At 40.3% G+C, this 16,963-nt stretch overlaps 1 protein-coding gene across 6 annotated transcripts in view; it reads left to right on the top strand.

Moving 5' to 3' along the window:
* Positions 1-7,955, top strand: part of NXT2 (nuclear transport factor 2 like export factor 2) — an 84,111-nt gene extending 76,156 nt beyond the window's left edge. For 3 of the 6 annotated variants that reach the window (XM_026089547.1, XM_026089546.1, XM_026089545.1), the window contains 3 exons: positions 1,973-2,059; positions 3,228-3,372; positions 4,334-7,955. In XM_026089547.1, the coding sequence (XP_025945332.1) occupies positions 2,042-2,059; positions 3,228-3,372; positions 4,334-4,512 (342 nt within the window). In that variant the 5' untranslated portion in view covers positions 1,973-2,041 and the 3' untranslated portion in view covers positions 4,513-7,955. Of the gene's footprint in view, positions 1-115; positions 371-732; positions 929-1,939; positions 2,060-3,227; positions 3,373-4,333 lie in introns of those variants that run through there. The other 3 variants (XM_026089543.1, XM_026089544.1, XM_026089542.1) reach the window with 3 other exon arrangements.
* The last annotated feature ends 9,008 nt before the right edge of the window (positions 7,956-16,963 follow it).

Genomic DNA, 16,963 nt, shown 5'->3' with positions numbered 1-16,963 from the left:
CCTCACGAGCGCCGCCGCTGCGCGGAGGGGCCGGGCCCAGCGCCCTCGGGGCGCTTCCCTTGCGGGTGCCGGGGCGGGCACGCTGCGCGGCGGCGTCATCGGAGTCTTCGAGTTTACCCCCCAAAACTGTTTAGTTCCTATTAAATACYAGGGAAAAAGATTCCCCGGTGAGGTGGTTAAAACGTTCAGATAGGTGCCCGAAGAGATAGTGAAATCTCCGTCCTTAGAGATGTTCAAAACTTGACCGGAGATACGACCCTGAGCAACCGGGTCGAACTGCGGAAGTAACCAAATTAACACTGAAGTCAGATCGAGCTTTGGAGGGGGCCCTGCTCTGAGCAGCGCTTTGGACCAGATGATCTCCAAGGGGGTTCKTCCGACCTAAGTTATTCTCTGAATTTTAAAATATATTCAGTGCTATGGTTAAAAAGAAGTTGTCCTGAGTGTCAAAACTAACAAAGCTTATTTTCCAAATGACTTATACTGCCAGTTACCTAGTAGCTCATTCCAGTCTCCTGCTGGTGTTTCTCTCATGTTCTCCCTCAGGCACGGTCTGTCTGTTCAGCCGGATAAGGGACAATGTGTTCGGCTGCTGGTTAGAAAGTGTGTGTGCACGTGCGTGTGTGTGTGCGTGTGTGCGCGCAGGCAGGGGTGTGCGTGCTGGTTGAGAGGTGACAGCCATGTACTCTAGATAAGTAACAAGCTGAGTTACAATTACCATTCTCTTAGCCCAGGTTAATACTGTCTCCTAGTGCCGAAGAGTTACTCTTGGAACTTGTTGCAATACAGTATCTTTAAGACTGCTTCGTCATATTTGCTTGGAAGTGGCCAGTGGGTTCAGAAGTTGTTGGGGGAGATAGAAAGATGAAGAGCATGCTCATGTCCTTACTGAGAGAGATCAAAATAATTGTATGCAATTAACATGAAGGTATATGTCTTTATGGAGTAAGCAGTGATTATTTGAGAGGCTGATAAATGTTTTGCAATATGGAAGTTTCTTTGAACAGAAATGTTTCTTGTAGGAATACTGTTGAAATTAGTGGTAGTCTCAGTGTATATTCATTAAAGACTGCCAAGAAAATGTAAATAGTTAAATTGTGAATGCTGATTGAGTTGTAAATATTAAGAATTTAATGCTGAAATAGAATAATGATAACTGATAATGTTTTAAACAAAGTATTGTAATAGAATCAAATGCAAAGTTATATATTTGTGACAGGAAATTCATAATCACTGCTTTTCAGGATGTCACAGTTCAGGTAAGAGATCAAGGGCCAAACAAATAAACAAACTGAACAAATAACTGAATGAGTTCCCAGTGCAGTGATGTGGCAACAAGGTTTGATACCTTTGGATGAATAAAAGTGGCAAGGTATAAGGAAAATAATAAGATGTAAGGAAAAGTGTTTGTTTTTCACTTTTGGATATAGCACTGGAGTGACTGATACTGGAGTATGTCCAGTTCTGTTTCTTGCTCTCCCTCTCTATTTTAAGGTGTTTAAAAAAAAAAAAAAAAAAAAAGAGAGAGAGACAATGGTGGCAGTGTGATGGGCTTCTTGATATTGTTCAGAAATAGCTTGAATAAATCTTGTTTCCTTAAAGCTTTATTTCAGAACAGCATAACCATTGCAGCAAGAAATATTTTCACTGAATGCTTCTATGTTCACTCCACTTGCAGCCAATCATAGCCCAGTGAATACTCCTAATACAAATATAACAAATAAATCAGCATTCAAAAATGAATCCTAAAGTTGGCACATTGCTTAAAGCTGGTATCTCTAGCAAGGAAAGAGGAATATGAAATCATTTTCAACATTGTTCAACATTATCTTTTAGTGAGGATGGAAAAGATGGTGACTTTGGCGAAATACAAAAGGATAGTTCACTAGTTGGAAAAACTGCTTAGATGACTAGTTGCATAAAATTGCTTAATGTATATAATATGTAATTTTGTATGGTTTCTTCTCTCCAGGATTTCAAAACCTATGTGGATCAAGCTTGTAGAGCTGCAGAAGAATTTGTCAACATTTATTATGAGACAATGGACAAAAGAAGAAGGGTATGTAGATATTTTGACAATAGTTAAAACTGCACCTTCTTTTGCMTTTTTCCTTGCTTTTCTAACTAGTGTTGGCTTGGAAGCATCTGAAAGTTGGTTCCTACCTATTGTATTGGCAAAGTTGAGATCTCTGTTTCTTAGACATGCTCTGTAGAGAATTCTTCGTGCAACATTGTTGTAAAGAGGACCCTTTTGGAAAGTGCCTCAGATTTATTCACAGTAATAGTTCAGTTTGTGTCCAAGTGCCTTTTAAAGGTACAGGATTTGGTCAATGTGAGCAGATAAAACTTGCTTTATTTGTCTCCAAGCTTATTTTTTTTAGCTTATTGTTTTGCCAAACTTTTTTTTATTAGTAGTTCTCCCTTCTCTTACAGTAAAGAGTCTGTGAGTCTTTAGAAATGACTAAGGATAAAGTGTAAAGAGCTCTATCTCACTTTGAAAGTCTTCATGGACCACATTGATGTGGTATCATGTAAGAAATACTTGCGCACCAGAAGACAGCTATGAAAATCGACTGTTCTTTGGAATTTTTAATATATTATAGTTGTAATTTAATAAATTCTAGATTACGTGAAAGTGTCAGCAATCAGATATTACTCCTTAGGCACACTGCACATAAGCAGTTTAAGCAGAGATGTAGCAACAGCTTGAGGGGGAGTTATGCAGTTGCTCTACTGTTTACAGCTTAGGAAATATTGGAGAAGTTCTGGTCTGCTGCTGCAAATATCCGTCCTTTTGTAAGCTTCCACTGTTTCTGGTCTTGTTCACCTTTTATTTTTTACCCAAAATTAGACTTTCTTGGCTCAGCAATCTGTGTTGCACATCAAAAAAAAAAAAAAAATAGACTTTAGGGATGAACATATGGAAAGGCAGCGGTATCCTTTTGTTAGCCAGTAGTACAGCTCTATCACTGCCTTTGTGAAAGGAATCTCATCAATATATAAATTTGGAGGCATATTAGTCACTATACAAAATAATAAAGTAAAACATGTTTCAGTTATTAGTTTGAATTCTTAGGGATACTAATTGTTAATGGAGCTGATATTTGAGGAGGATACTGTTTAAGGTACAGAAGAAATCAGTAACACAAAACAGTATTCTTTGAATCTTAATGTTGTGCATTGTATTTATACATTTCCCCCAAATATGTATGTTCATAATCCCTCAGGTTTTGACTAGACTCTATTTGGACAAAGCAACATTAGTCTGGAATGGTAATGCAGTGTCTGGGCAAGAGGCATTGAATGAATTTTTTGAAATGTTGCCATCTAGTGAATTCCAGGTTAATGTACTGGACTGCCAACCTGTTCACGGTAAGGTTATTACATAACTTATTTTTTTGTTTTTTGTTGGTTTTTTTTAGTTCTCTTTGTAGCTGTTGAAAGTGAACAGCAACTATAATAGTGCCCAATATTTCTCTTTGGGGGCACACTTATATAAAATACAAAATTTGGCTGAAATGTAAAGCTGTGCATAAATAAAGCATAAATCAAGACATGCAGCAATTGCACGCTCTCCACCTGTCTAGGAAAATTCTTTAAGCAAATTTCTTATTAAGACCAGATGTGGTATCAGATATTGTTTCAAGGCTCAGATGTGACATTTTCACGTATTTGAAAAAATGTGGCTTGTCAAGTTACATTGTCCTTGACAAGGCCTGAGAGTCAAGAGACCTCTCGTATAATTTCTGATACTGACCTGCAGTGTAACGTGGAACAAATCATTAACCTTTCTGTGTGTTGATTTCTTAATATCTAAAATACATAAAATATGTGCTAAATTCTTTTGATTTCTAATATACAACTTCCAGATAAATGCTTATGTAATTGAGAAGTTAATAAATGACTTCTGATAAATATTTGGGAAATATAAGCAAGGTAAAAAACTGTGGTCAAGCCTGTTTGCTATGCTCTCCTGTGAAAAGAATACAGTCTAACAGAAGGGAAGAAAGTATATGCAACTTGCTAAATATATCAAACAATGAGAGCTTATTCCAAGTAAAAACCCAGGGACTTTTCATAGTGCTCTGGAATGAGCAGCATGTGTTGAAAATACAAAAGCCACTAAAAAACAGTGTTTGTGAATGAATAAACAATTGTCTGTATAGAAATGATGCAACAGAACTGTATTTTTCATGGGTGTATAACTATGTGTTAGCCTATAACTACTGTAAATAGATTAAATGAAACTTTTATGTACATTTCCTACTTCTTTAGCTGTTAGTCTTTGTTTGGGTTGTTGGGGTTTTTTTATATACTTTTTCTCCTTGTGAAGAGCAAGCTACTCAAAGCCAGACGACAGTCCTCGTGGTGACATGTGGGACAGTAAAATTTGATGGCAACAAGCAGCGCTACTTCAATCAGAACTTCTTGCTGACAGCACAAGCCACACCTACCAACACAGTGTGGAAGATCGCAAGTGACTGTTTCCGCTTTCAGGACTGGGCCAGTTAGTGAGGACTGGCTATGGGAAGTGACCTCTTTCCTGCGGCATATTGAGTTTAGCTGTATGGACAGTCGTTCTCCAAGCCTGGGAAAGGCTCATTCTTCCTGTTGCATCTGTCGTTATGGAAGCTCTGCGGATGTCTCTGCATCGATCCCAATGGCCATGGTTTTAGTAGTAAACAATCTTAAAATGTAAGAGGTTGCTGGTGTTAGTTGAACCTATTGAAATGCTGAAGGCAATAAGCTGTGTTGGTATCATTCCTAAAATGCCTTACATGCAGCAATGCTGCCATTTACAGATTTTTTGTATGTAATATTGAATGCTGAAACTCTATTTGAACTCAAACTCCTCTTAATGTACAATTCTGACCAAACATGTAATTGTTTCAACTTGAAAAGATCTGTTTTTACAGTAGCGTCTTCCCTCTTTTGAAGATGATGTTTGTGGCATGTATATAGAATTCTCAAAGTTACTTACTTTCAGTTGGTTGTAAGAGCCTAGGAAGGACTGACAATGATTTCTGCTGTTTGTGAAAGTAGCAAATATAGCTCCTGAGTGTGTAATCTCTCAAAAATTATCTGTTGAAAAGCTAATGTTACCTTCCTTGGTATGGAAAAATTGGAAGGATTAAATATTCTTCAGATTTCCTTTTGACTTAAGCTTCTCAGAATTTGGTTGTGGTTAATATACATTGATTCATATGTGGGGAATACTGAATGATTCAGAGCTCTTATGCCAACAGCTCTGCTAAATGCATGTAAAGGACTTCAGATTGATTATCTTTCTTTTGAAGTCTTGCAGTATAAGAAATCAATTAACAACATTTTTGTCTGCTTTAACTGTTAATTGTGTTGCTATAAAGGATGGACTTTTTTTTTTTCCATCTTCAACCAAGTTTTAAATTCCTATTTTCTTTTCAGGAAACATTGTATTAAAAAAGTGGCACTGAAAACTGCAAATTTTCAATCCCTATTGTCTTTTCAGAAAACATTGTAATAAAAAAGTGGCACTGAAAGTGTGTATTGCTGTGAGGCCTTCAATTTTCTCTTCAGTACTATTATTCAGAACAGGTGCTTTGATTATTGTGAACTTGGATGGAGAAACGTTCTGAACACAAATAATATTTTCCTCTCATGCAGAGTTCAACTATAGATTTCATGTTTTTCTTTTTTTTATATTACCTTTAATGGGTTTTTAAAATCTTGCTTTAACTTCAAAGCTAAAACCCTTTAAACTTCTTTAAAGTGGTTTTCAAGACTACAGGTTAGAAGATTGCCCATCTTAACCTGGAAATTTAGAGTAAATCTGAGTATCAGCATGTTTTATTTCAAAGTGGTACATTTCTATTTTAAGCTGGTCAAAAAAATTAAAAGTGAGTTATATACAGAAGATTACACTTGCTTGTAACTGAAAATATGTATGAGAGGAACTTGTGGCTCTGATCTTAATACTGTTGCAATGACAGCAGCCACCTGAATACACAAAGGAGTTAGGACTGCAGCTCCCTTGTTTTTATTACTTAAATCGGAAAACTGTGAAAATAAACAATATCTAACCTGCGTGAAACATCTGCAGATTATGTGATATTATCCCACAAATAATGGGATAGCATGATATTTAGGTGAAATGGGTGGTTTTATTTCCTTTTAAGGCACTTTAGTCTTTACATCAGTAAGTTAGAATTAGTAACCTGACTTATTACAGAAACTGTTTTATGTTCTGCATAGTGCCTAAAGCTACTGTGTAACTCTTTTTCAACTTGAAGAATATGAATCGTTGCAAAACAATGTAAGTCCAAAATCTCTGAAAATTGTAAATACTGTAAATACATTGTTATTTCTGTATGTGGTGAAGAAACGGCTGGCCTATTTAATTGCAGTTTGTCTTAACGCAGTATGGGAGGCAAATATAATTGATTTCTTCTACAAGTTTGAAAAGAAAGCTTAACCTTCAATTTGCCTGTTACTGATATAGCACTGTTGAACTGTGTCACTGGTGTGGTATGCTTTTTAATTTGCTGTTGCTTACATAAGTAGTGTTACAGACCTGCTTTGAACACACAAAGTAGGTTTTGACTCTTAAAATGTAGTGAAGGATGCAACTGTAACATTTGRCTGTTGAATTTTGAAGTCAGTCACCAGAACACACACGTTTACCTGTACCTGATAAGCTTGTTATGGGGATAAATATTTATTGGCTGTTTTGCTCTAAATTTTAATTTATATAGTAGTTATAAAGCTTTTTTTAGCCTGAATGGAAGGTTTAGAATATCTGCGGCAATGTTGTAGTCAAATGTTATTCCTATCGCTTATTTTCATGCTATTCAAATACAGGCTGCTTTGCTGCTTTTAAATCTGACTTCTGCARTTAATTTTTTTCTTCTTTTTAACTAGATGAAACGTTATTTGAAAGCTTACTAATTGGTCTGGCTGTATAAACCCAGTGTATACTCTTACTTCCTTTGTAAAATGTATAGTTGGAATTGGACTTGATGTGTACACTGGGATTTTTGGGGGGGAATCGATTAGAGGCTAATTACTTTTGTTTAGGCAGAAGAGTTAGTCATGTGCTGCCTGTTTCTCTCATCTTGTTGCAGTGCTTCATCGCTCCCATAATTAGGTATTGCTCTTTATAACTGAAAATGCTGTTTCCCAAAGTATTTTTATGGAGCGTACCAATGTTTATGGAGCATACTAAGTGATAATACATCTACTAAATTAAATCAGTGATTTTACAGCTGAATAATTAATAGTGCAGACAAAAGTTCTCTTCCAGACTAGCTGGAGAAGTTAGGAATGTCGCAGCTCTGTGCTGCTTGTTAGCACTTCCGTGATGAAGTCTGCAGAAGAGAACCTGCAAATGCTTTTACTTGGTTTATTCACTGCAAAATCATCAAGGCTGGTTAAATGTTCCCTGCTGCTGACTCTGCTGTAATGTCTTAAATTTACATTGGGCACTTATAAGTTAAACATGTTTATTCTCTAAACTGTGACCAGGAGTTAAAACTGCCATTTTCTGCTCTTTGATACCAAATTACTAGCATACAGCAGATCAGTGAAGCAAAGCCAGCTGAAGAGCTAAGTGCTTTCRAATACCAACTTGTGGCTACCGAAGACTTGGTAGATCTTCTGTTTTGTGTATTTATTCCCTGTATTGTCCATATTAATCACTTTTTTTATGTTGCTTTGCTCTTCTGGAATACTACAGTTAAATTGACTTAATACTTGTGCTGTTTCTCGGAGTGGAGAAAAGCGATATGTTCTGATGGCGTGACTGAATGCTGCTTTTGATATGCGTACACTTTGATATCCTGTTTGGGGGGAAAACATGTTATAAAGAAATGCTGTTTTATCAGTAAAGTGACTTTCCACACTTGAATGTATTTTGTAAGTTTTTAAAAACTGTTCAAGACCTCTTGTAAGTTTCCTATAAAAAAATAACCTTGATCTTCTACTTTATTTATTTTTCTAGAAGATTTCGTAGTTTGTTTCTACAGTATTAAAAGTACAGCAAATCACCTGTGGCTTTCCCATCTTTCCTACTTGTGTTCTAGCTGTGAGTTATGTGTTCTGATTGTTGCAGCATGGTACGAGGACACTTGTCATTGCTGCAGTGAGAACAACATATTTGCAATAGTGAGTAATCCCACAGCAAATGCCTCACCAAGAGCACAGTGAGCTTGTAAATAGTGTTGAACTGGCTAGAGTAAAAGTCTCAGATGTGACATTTCCCTCATCTAAAATTTACTGAAGTTTAGACTGCTGTCCAACAAATATGTGGATGAAGTCAAACACAACTTGTGCCAGATCCTTGAATTGTAAATATTTTCACTGAGAACAGATTGTTTTGCCTCTGCTGTTTCTCTTCTAAAAAGAAATGAAACACTCAAATGAGGAGTGGTTAATGTGGTAACTCTGATGCTTTATTTACTTTATTTTGCTGTTCAAAATGTCAAATAACTAATGATCACTTATACAAGTGCAGATAGGTTTTAGCTACTGGCAATGAAAAGATGATGCTGAATGGAAGGTCAACATCTGTGTGGATTTTCACTTTTCTAGAAACATTTAATGATGAGTATATTGTAACGTTCTTGCTGTGTTTGAAGCTGTAAAATTGAGTGAGGCTTAGCAAGAAGTCAATTTTTTATAATTATCCTGAACAAGGCTCTGACTGCTGATGCAGTGTAAAGAGTCAGGAGTGCCGGGGAGAAGAAATCACAATTAGGGAACAAAACTCGAGTTACCTTTGCATGTATGATGAGAGTGAATCCTGAAATCGCTCTTGCAATATTCCTGGTGGGTTGAAAAAAGGAATAGTTAAGTGTCTCCGCTTTTCTGTCCTGATCCTTACTGAAAAGAAGCTAGGTCATTGATACTGAGTTACTCTTTTTGAAAGTCAGGCTTAATAATATAAATTACTCTACTGTGTCCAATGATTGAATGGACTGTGGAGACTAAACTGCTGTCTTGCCTTTCATCAGTAACTCAGGTGTCTTAGAACAGTATTGGTGCAAAAACAGTGTTTCATTTCAGTGGCTAATTTATGTATTCTTACAGGCTAATTCAATTCAGCCTCAGTGGGTTTGCAGCTCCATGTTTTTTTTAAGTTTTTCCAACCAGTATATAATGTATTGAAACAAACAAAGGTATTTGAATGTTTGGTGCTGAGATTAATATTTATCAAGGTCTCCGTATGCCACCATATGAGTGCCTCTTAGCTGGTTAAGTACTTTGGTGTGTATATTCACGCCAACAGAGTAAGAATGAGCTCTGATGTGAGCTTATATTACCAGCTGTGCAATTTACCCTTCTGTCAAATCAGAGTGAGTTCCTAGATTCTGAGAATTTAAAGCAGGATTCAGGATTCAACAAACTGTCACACTGGATACTTTTACTCATCTGGATGGAATGATCTATAGGTGCATTGTGAGTTCTTACACATAATGGAATTGATTTAGAAGGTCTGAATTCCTCATGGACTRAAGTTTGGACTAGAAGGCTTATTTGCATTACCTTTCCCTGAGTCCTGGGGCAGTGCGGCCTGGCCGGGCATTACAACCTGGTTTCGTAAGGTTCCTGTTTCCCGCTGAACGCCGCGGAGGTTGCTTTCACCGGGGAGTCCTCGAGGAACTGAGGACTGTGCAAGTAGGTAGTTCTGTCATCGGCATCTTACGGGACTAACTGCCTGGTGTGACTCTATTCCGTGGTATGCTTTCCTCTTTAATTTATGATTTAATAGAATTCAGGACAATGTATGGACTATAACCAGAAATAGCACTGTGTATTCATGGGACAAAGATAAACTGTAAAAGATCAGTGCACTGAAAAGTACTTCATATCTTTTCAGTCACAGGTTCCACATCATCTTGATACTAATAGCACAACAGAATTACAATTTGTGTGGTGCTCTTCTAGTGATGTGAACTGGTTATTATTCCCTGCTGATTGGGCAGATGTGAGACAAGTATAGGAAGTAAAAATAATTCTTACTCTGTTGCAATCTTATCACACCCCAAAAGTACAATGAGATGTAAATACAGGCAAAAATAAATCGACACTGTCTATTTTTAGGACATACGGTAGATCATTGTGAGGTTTGTGGCCTGATATGTGCAGGCAGATTTTTGTAAGTCTGTCAGCCCTAAATCTGGGAATATTATTACTTACCTTTGCACTCCACATCTTCTCTAAACCAGGAGGTATCTTTGAAGCCTACATTCCTCTAACAGACTTCTGAAAAATTATCTCCTGGAGACGCTGTGAATATTAGAAACGTCTAAACTGAACAAAGAGATGGATATAGCCAAATTCCTTTTGTATGTTTATGTATTCGTAGATGTATTGTTATATTTAAGCATTTCTGTATATAAGGTATATATCTTTTTCCAGTGTAAACTGCAGTTAATGCATGATGCTATTATTTAAAGGTCTAGTTGAACTATAACGGTAAGGCAGAACAGATGGACTGATGTAAATCACAAATTACTACAATTCACCAAAACCTCAGGATTCTTTCAGGTATTGAAAAGGCACATATAGAACAACAGATAATTGGAATTAGATGTTTTGTTAATATAGAGGCTAACATTACTTGGCAGGAGGTCTTGTGCTTGTCTTATTTGTGAATTGTGCAATGAAAGCTGAACTTTTTCACAAAGGCAGCCTTTTTTTAAGGCAGGACTGAAATATAGTATCTCGCACACAGTTTGCATGTTCGGGGGGGAAGGAGAAGCAGATGGACTGTGAAGGGAAGTGGCTAGTCAGTATTTCTTGGACACTTTGACTCAGGGGTTCGGCCACAACCAGCTTTCAAAGCTGCCTGTAGGGTGGAGCGCTGGAAGGTGGTTAGTAACCAGCTGATATTAAATAAAACGTATTAAGTACACACTTTAACATCCAACACATTGAAGCTTTAAGGTGTGCGAATCTCTCTCCTACTCAGAAAACTGTAACAGTCCTCCCCCTATTCTTGTTTAACCTAGTTGAGTTGTGCGGTAGCGGTTAGCACCACAGTCCCTGAATATTTCCTAAGCTAATCGAGCCTGTGGTATCCTGCTGATGGACAGTGTTCAAACAGAAAGAGACGTTAATCACTGGGACAGGAATTAAATAAAAGGCTACAGATGTGCATAATGATTCCCTCTTGCTTATAGGGGGAAATTTTGGTTGTGATCAGCATAATTCTGATTGTATTGGAGGAAATCTTCACAGAAAATCTTCTAGTGTGGTTGACAGTGTTTTAGTTATCCTAGTACGAAAGTTCGTTGGGCAGTCAGCTTCTATGACTTAAAATACAGATATAGATATATTTACTTACAGCTCTTCACAAAGGCCAGGTTGAAGCTAGCAGTTGCTTTATACCAGAGTCTTATTGCCTGAATCCTTGCGGATGGAGGCTGACTGTTGTATAACTGCTTGATAAGAGATTTTAAGAATATTGGCAGCTGGTTGGTTTTTCATCCTTTTTTCACACAATTCTAACTACTAAAATTTATGCTAAGCTAAAGATTTAATATGCCTTCCACTGATTTAATGCTAGCATGTAGTACCATTGTATATACTCACATTGAAACTGTTTCTGAAGCTTGATTTTTTTATTTCTTTTTCGCCATGCTACACATTTTTTAATAATTGCAACGTCTAGCCCTTCACAAGACACTGTGTGGTATCTAATGATACTACGTAATTTGGCATGTGGATTTTGCAGTAGTTTTCTACAATGACAAAGTTGGCTTGAGAAGTGCCGGTCCCCTTAAGGATTTTTTTTTTTAACTCATCTTCTCAGGTATCCAGTTTGCAGTGAATCTCTGCAGAGTTATAGTAGAGATAGGAAGATACAGTAGTGACCAAATGTAAGAACTTGAGCCAGTTTTGCTGTTGGAGAAAAAAGTCTGTGTGAGCATTATAGAGGACATTTAAGTCTGTAACATCAAAATCTCTCCTCTTTTGAAGTTAATGTCAAAGCTTCTGTTTCCTTCATTTCAGTCTGGATAAAATCAAAATGCTAGAAGAATTGGATTGTGTAGTGCATCATTCCTAGTGAATGTATGTGGTCCTTAAAATTGTTCATTAATCTTTATCTGGGGGGAAAAAAAAGAAAAGAAATGATAAACTATTAGTATGGCTAGAACATCCAGAACAACTTGACTAGGTTTTTTAGAAAGTGTATGTACTGTATCTTGTTTGCATACTTAAGATTTAAATTGTACCAGGATATTCTCAGTATTACATTTCTGGATTCATGAAAAGAAGTTATTGGTGGCTTTAAAAGTTATCATGCATCAGCCAAGCCATAGTACTTAGAYGAATTACTGAGACTTTCCTCATGGGAACAACTTCCACTTTATTTTTTTAATGCTTCCACACAAGCCAAAACACTCTTGCTTTAACAGATTGAGACTTAACCCTTCTAATCCGTTATACTTAGGTATAACTATCCATGCTTTAAAGAGATAGAAGGGTGGCTAATACAATGATAATGGTATTGCTTTTAATTATTTGAAATGCTGCCTGCAGTAGTAGTGTTGTGGTCAGATAGCAAGGTGGAATACAGGTTGATTGTGAAGAGGAAGACCTTAAACTAAGATCTAGAGGAGACTGGTGAGAGAGGTCTCTGGATGTACAGTAACGCGGATGTGTATTGTAGGAAAGCAACACAAATCAAGCCAAAGAGTAAAAGAACAACCTTTGCTCCAGGATAAGCCTCGAGCACTGTGCAAGCCAATGCACAAGGACAACCTACGTAAGCAAGCGGTGGGAGGATGAATAGACACGGCCGTGGCAGCAGCCTGGCTGCGCCGGCGTGCGCTCCTGGGAGCGGAGCTGCGGTTCGGGTAGTGGCAGAAGTGGAGCAGGGACAGAAATGGGCTCGAAAGCGTAACAAACTCGTCCGCCTTTGTGTGTGGCGGAGCTGGTCCCGCCGTGTGCTGTGCTGTCCTGCCCCCATCGGGTGCTGGCTTTTGTCGGGGCCGGGCCACTGCCGCGTTCTGTGTAGAGGTGGGTGGAAGGGTTGTGCTCAAATAAAACAGTTCCTGCAAGAAATGCAGGGACGGAGCCCTCTGCTCAAGGCTGCTGTTAACCACTCAGCCTTGCAGCCTGGGGACTCGGCTGCTCCTTCCTTTTACCACTGTGCTGCTGTCTGATACTGTGGGAAATGTGGGCTGTGTTGCTCTCCCTCTCCTCCCCCCCGAGCAGGGAGGAAAGAGCTTGGTCCTTGAAACAGCTAATTCCCCCTCCTAACAGTGCCACATTTCATTCAGATGCTCACTTTTGCACTAGAAGGGATAAAATAATCTAATTGTGTCTGAAAGATGCAGCTGGAAAAAAGCAGCCGTGTAGCAAGCAGCCGAGCAGCCGTCATGCCTGTGCGGCTGGGAGCAGCTCCTGCACCAGGAGCCCGCGGGTGCGCTGCGCCCCGGCTGGGCTYCCTCGCTGGCAGGGCGCAGGGGGTGTAACGGAGCAACTCTGGGTGCCGCTGTGTCGGCAGTGCAAGCCCAGGTGCCCTGGCAGGCTCGCTGAGGTACGCAGGCGAGATCTTTCGTAAACATAAACGCTTGGGAAAGTTCAGTTCCAGCAAAATAAAGCCAGAAAGGAGCCGGGTCTCTCGCTGTGACCTTTGGCTACTCAGCAGTCCTGTTAGCAGGGCTCTCCGTGGCGAAGCCCGCRGGCATCCGGGCCCAGTCTGCGCAGGCAGCCGGGCAGAGCTGTTGCGGAAGGGCTGCTCTGCGGCTGCTCAGCGAAGGCAGGCACCTGCGTGCTCAATGGCAAGGCGCTGGGCAGCTCGCAGTGCAGGATTGCAGTTGGGTGGCCTGTAACAGAGAGTAAAGCAGGCAAGAGGTGCCAGGAGAGGTGGTGGGCAAAGGAGCCTGAGCAGCAGCAGCTGTGGTGGTCACACACCCAGAAGCAGAATAATTGAAGCAATTAAAATAATTGATAATCAGCTGTAGAGAGTCTCTTCTGTGAGTGGAAAGGGCTGGAGAGGACCTAGTGCTAGCAGGCTGCTTCTGGTATGGCTGGTGCTGGAGGGGGCCTAGGACTGCAGTGGGCAGGCAAGTTTTCTTAACACCCCCCCCTCCCCAAATTCCCTGCCCATAGCTATGGGTATTGTGAAATCCTAGAGTGCTTTGGAGGCCTCAGATCTTCCCTACTCTGAGCTTGTTCATCTGGTAACTTCCTAAATTCAGTTGTTGTGGCACTTCTAGCTGAGTACAGCAGTTGTGTGTGTTATAGATTCAGTGTCTTCAGCATTTATATTCATTTTTATTTTGTGCGGTTTCTATATCCCTTTCCCCCTAGCCTGGCGCTGCTCTTTGAGCTGTGTGTGGTTTTTCCCCTCGTTGCGTTCAGTAAAAGGGAGGTATGTTAACGGTAGGCCAGAATGGGGACCCCTTTGTTGGTGTGACATTGGTGTGTAGACAGCATCAGACAACGCTACGGTCTGCTGGGTTACAGTTTGAAAGAATGGTGGCCTTTTTTCCTCAAAGCCTCTATTTTAACTTTTACATTTTTCCAGAAGACCCTGATAGAATGGGGATATTTTTGCCCTGGTGTATTTTCCCTCTTCTTTTTTTTGTAAGAGTTTTAAATCTCAATTCATTACTTCTTTTTGGTTATCCTTGAGCAAAATGTAACTGAGAAACACTGTGATGTAAGGATAGCTGTGATTTTATTTTACTTCTTAACCTCAGTAGAACTCCCAAACTGTGGGATAGGAGATTGTTGCTGAGGCAGTAAGATATTTTCTGTTGTGCCTGTGTGTGGTTGGTTGGATTGTTTTCTTATGAGCCCTTTTACAAAATCATCTCTCTTCCAAGCAGGTTTTTGGCTCAGACATGTTATAGGCATGTTGCATTTTCATAATTTAAGGGAGGCTTATGAAAAGTGTAGTAGTGGCTAGAAAAGAAAAATAAAATAGAAAATACGATAGATAATTCTCACTGCCATTAGAGAGGGCCTTGACTTGTTCATAAATAACTTTTTGGAATGTCAAGAGGGCCAAAAGCTAGAAGCTTGAGAGGTTTTTTTTCCAGCAGTACCAGGCTTTAATTTGCTTTTTTATAGTGTTGTTTTGTGTGTGTGGTGGTGGTGGTGTGAACAATTTTCTTGGCAACTTTCTTCTCAAAGCAAGGACTGTGCTTGCCAGCAAAAGCTCCGAGTGGGCTGTATGTAGGTTAAAACTGAGTCAGAGTGACTTTTTGGAAATGAAGCTTCGGTTGTGATTTACCATTTGTTTGCGGAGCTCCTTAAAGAAGTCACTGTCACCACCTGCACGTTGCCGCCTCTCCCAGCACTGTTACTGTGCTACCCAGCGTTCAGAGCAAAGATTCAGGCTTTAAAAACAACAGGGCAGAAAACAAAAAAAGGACTTTCTAAACCCAGCTCAGCTCCCCGCGCAGGGCCGCACGTGGCCCCCCGAGCGGTGGTGCTGGTGTCGTGTCGGGGTGCGGACGAGCAGCGGTGGCGAGGGAGGCAGCGGGGACGGGGCGGCTGGGCTGTGCCCTCCGCCCTGGGGTGCGGGCGCCCCGCTTCTGCAGGCCCAGCAGTCAGGTGCGGCCTTGCGAGGGCTCTGCACGCGGCTGAGACCTGCCCCTTCCTCACCCCGAGCTGGGGGGCAGGGGGTGTCCGTTTCAGACATAAGGACAGATAATGACCCTGTAAAACCCGACCTGTCCGCAGAGGCTGCGTTTGCTTAGACTTGAAGGACACCAAGCAAAGCAGGGCAGGCAGCTACAGGGGACAGCGATCTATTCTTTAGGTTCACACCCTGGGGGAGCAGCACAAGTAATAAGCTCGCTTATGCGCAAAAGAAAGATTTACATTAGATCTGTTTAAAAAACAAAAAACTCCTAGCAACTCCTCTCAGGGCTGGGATTTTTGTTGTGAAGTGCTGCAACACTGGGGGAATCGCTACCCCAAGTTGTAGTTGGGCTGGCTTTATTTGTAAATATGCTTGACGGAAGCCTGTTAGAGACTTAACAGTGGCTCAAAGCAGAAGGAGGTGCTAAATAATTTCCCCCACCCCTGCTTCCTCCCCAGAGAGCATGCACAGAGCTGTATTTGTCCAATTTAATGCATTCGACTGAGATCAGACCATATATTTTCAACTAAAGATGGGGTAGGACAAATTACCTGTGTTAATCAGTTACGTGCTTCTGCAGACCATGGAGTCAGGAGTAACCAGAACTAACTTGTTAGTCAGCCTCCAGCCTGGAACGGGGCTGACTTTCTCCCAGACTTGTTTCTCCCCAGTACAGGTGCAAGAAGCTTCTAGCACAGAGAAATAAATCACCCCATTCTTGTCAGAACTCATCTGTATCAAATTCCGTGAAAATGACCCTGCAACAACAACCACTTATTACATGTAGTCAGCCCTAGTCCTCTGTGGCTGGTCTAATCCTCTGGTGTTAACAAGATCTAATCAGTAATCCACTTTGCAGCAGCACTGAATCAACTGGAAATGTATTTTGTTTACTAATCCAGATGAATTCACACTACTGCAGATTAGCTGAGTTTTCCTGGTTGTACTTTGTAAAGCATCTTTGTGGCATCCTCTTATGCAGGAGAAGCAAGTGTGGCAGAAGTGTCTGGAAAGAAGAAATATTTTCTACTTTTCAAAGTTACTTCTGTTTTACTTTTAAGCTTCTTACATTTAAACTTTAGTCTCCAAAAGGAAACTTGATAACTCATGTACAGTGCCTAGCCACTAGGCAAGCCCAGTTAAAAACAACAAACACATCATTGGTGTGCTGCTGGACCTCGTACTAACAAACAAAGAAGGACTGGTGGAAGATGTGAAGGTYGGGGGCTGCCTTGGCTGCAGTGACCATGAGATGGTGGAGTTSAGGATSCTGYRAGRAGGCAGCAGGGCACCAAGTAGGATCGCAACCCTGGACTTCAGGAGAGCAAACTTTGTCCTCTTCAGGGACCTACTTGGAGGAATCCCATGGGTGAGGGCCCT

Source organism: Apteryx rowi, unplaced genomic scaffold (assembly GCF_003343035.1).
Source record: "Apteryx rowi isolate R43461 unplaced genomic scaffold, aptRow1 scaffold_82, whole genome shotgun sequence".
Taxonomy (NCBI): Eukaryota; Metazoa; Chordata; class Aves; order Apterygiformes; family Apterygidae; genus Apteryx; species Apteryx rowi.
This window is presented reverse-complemented; position numbering and strand designations above follow the sequence as displayed.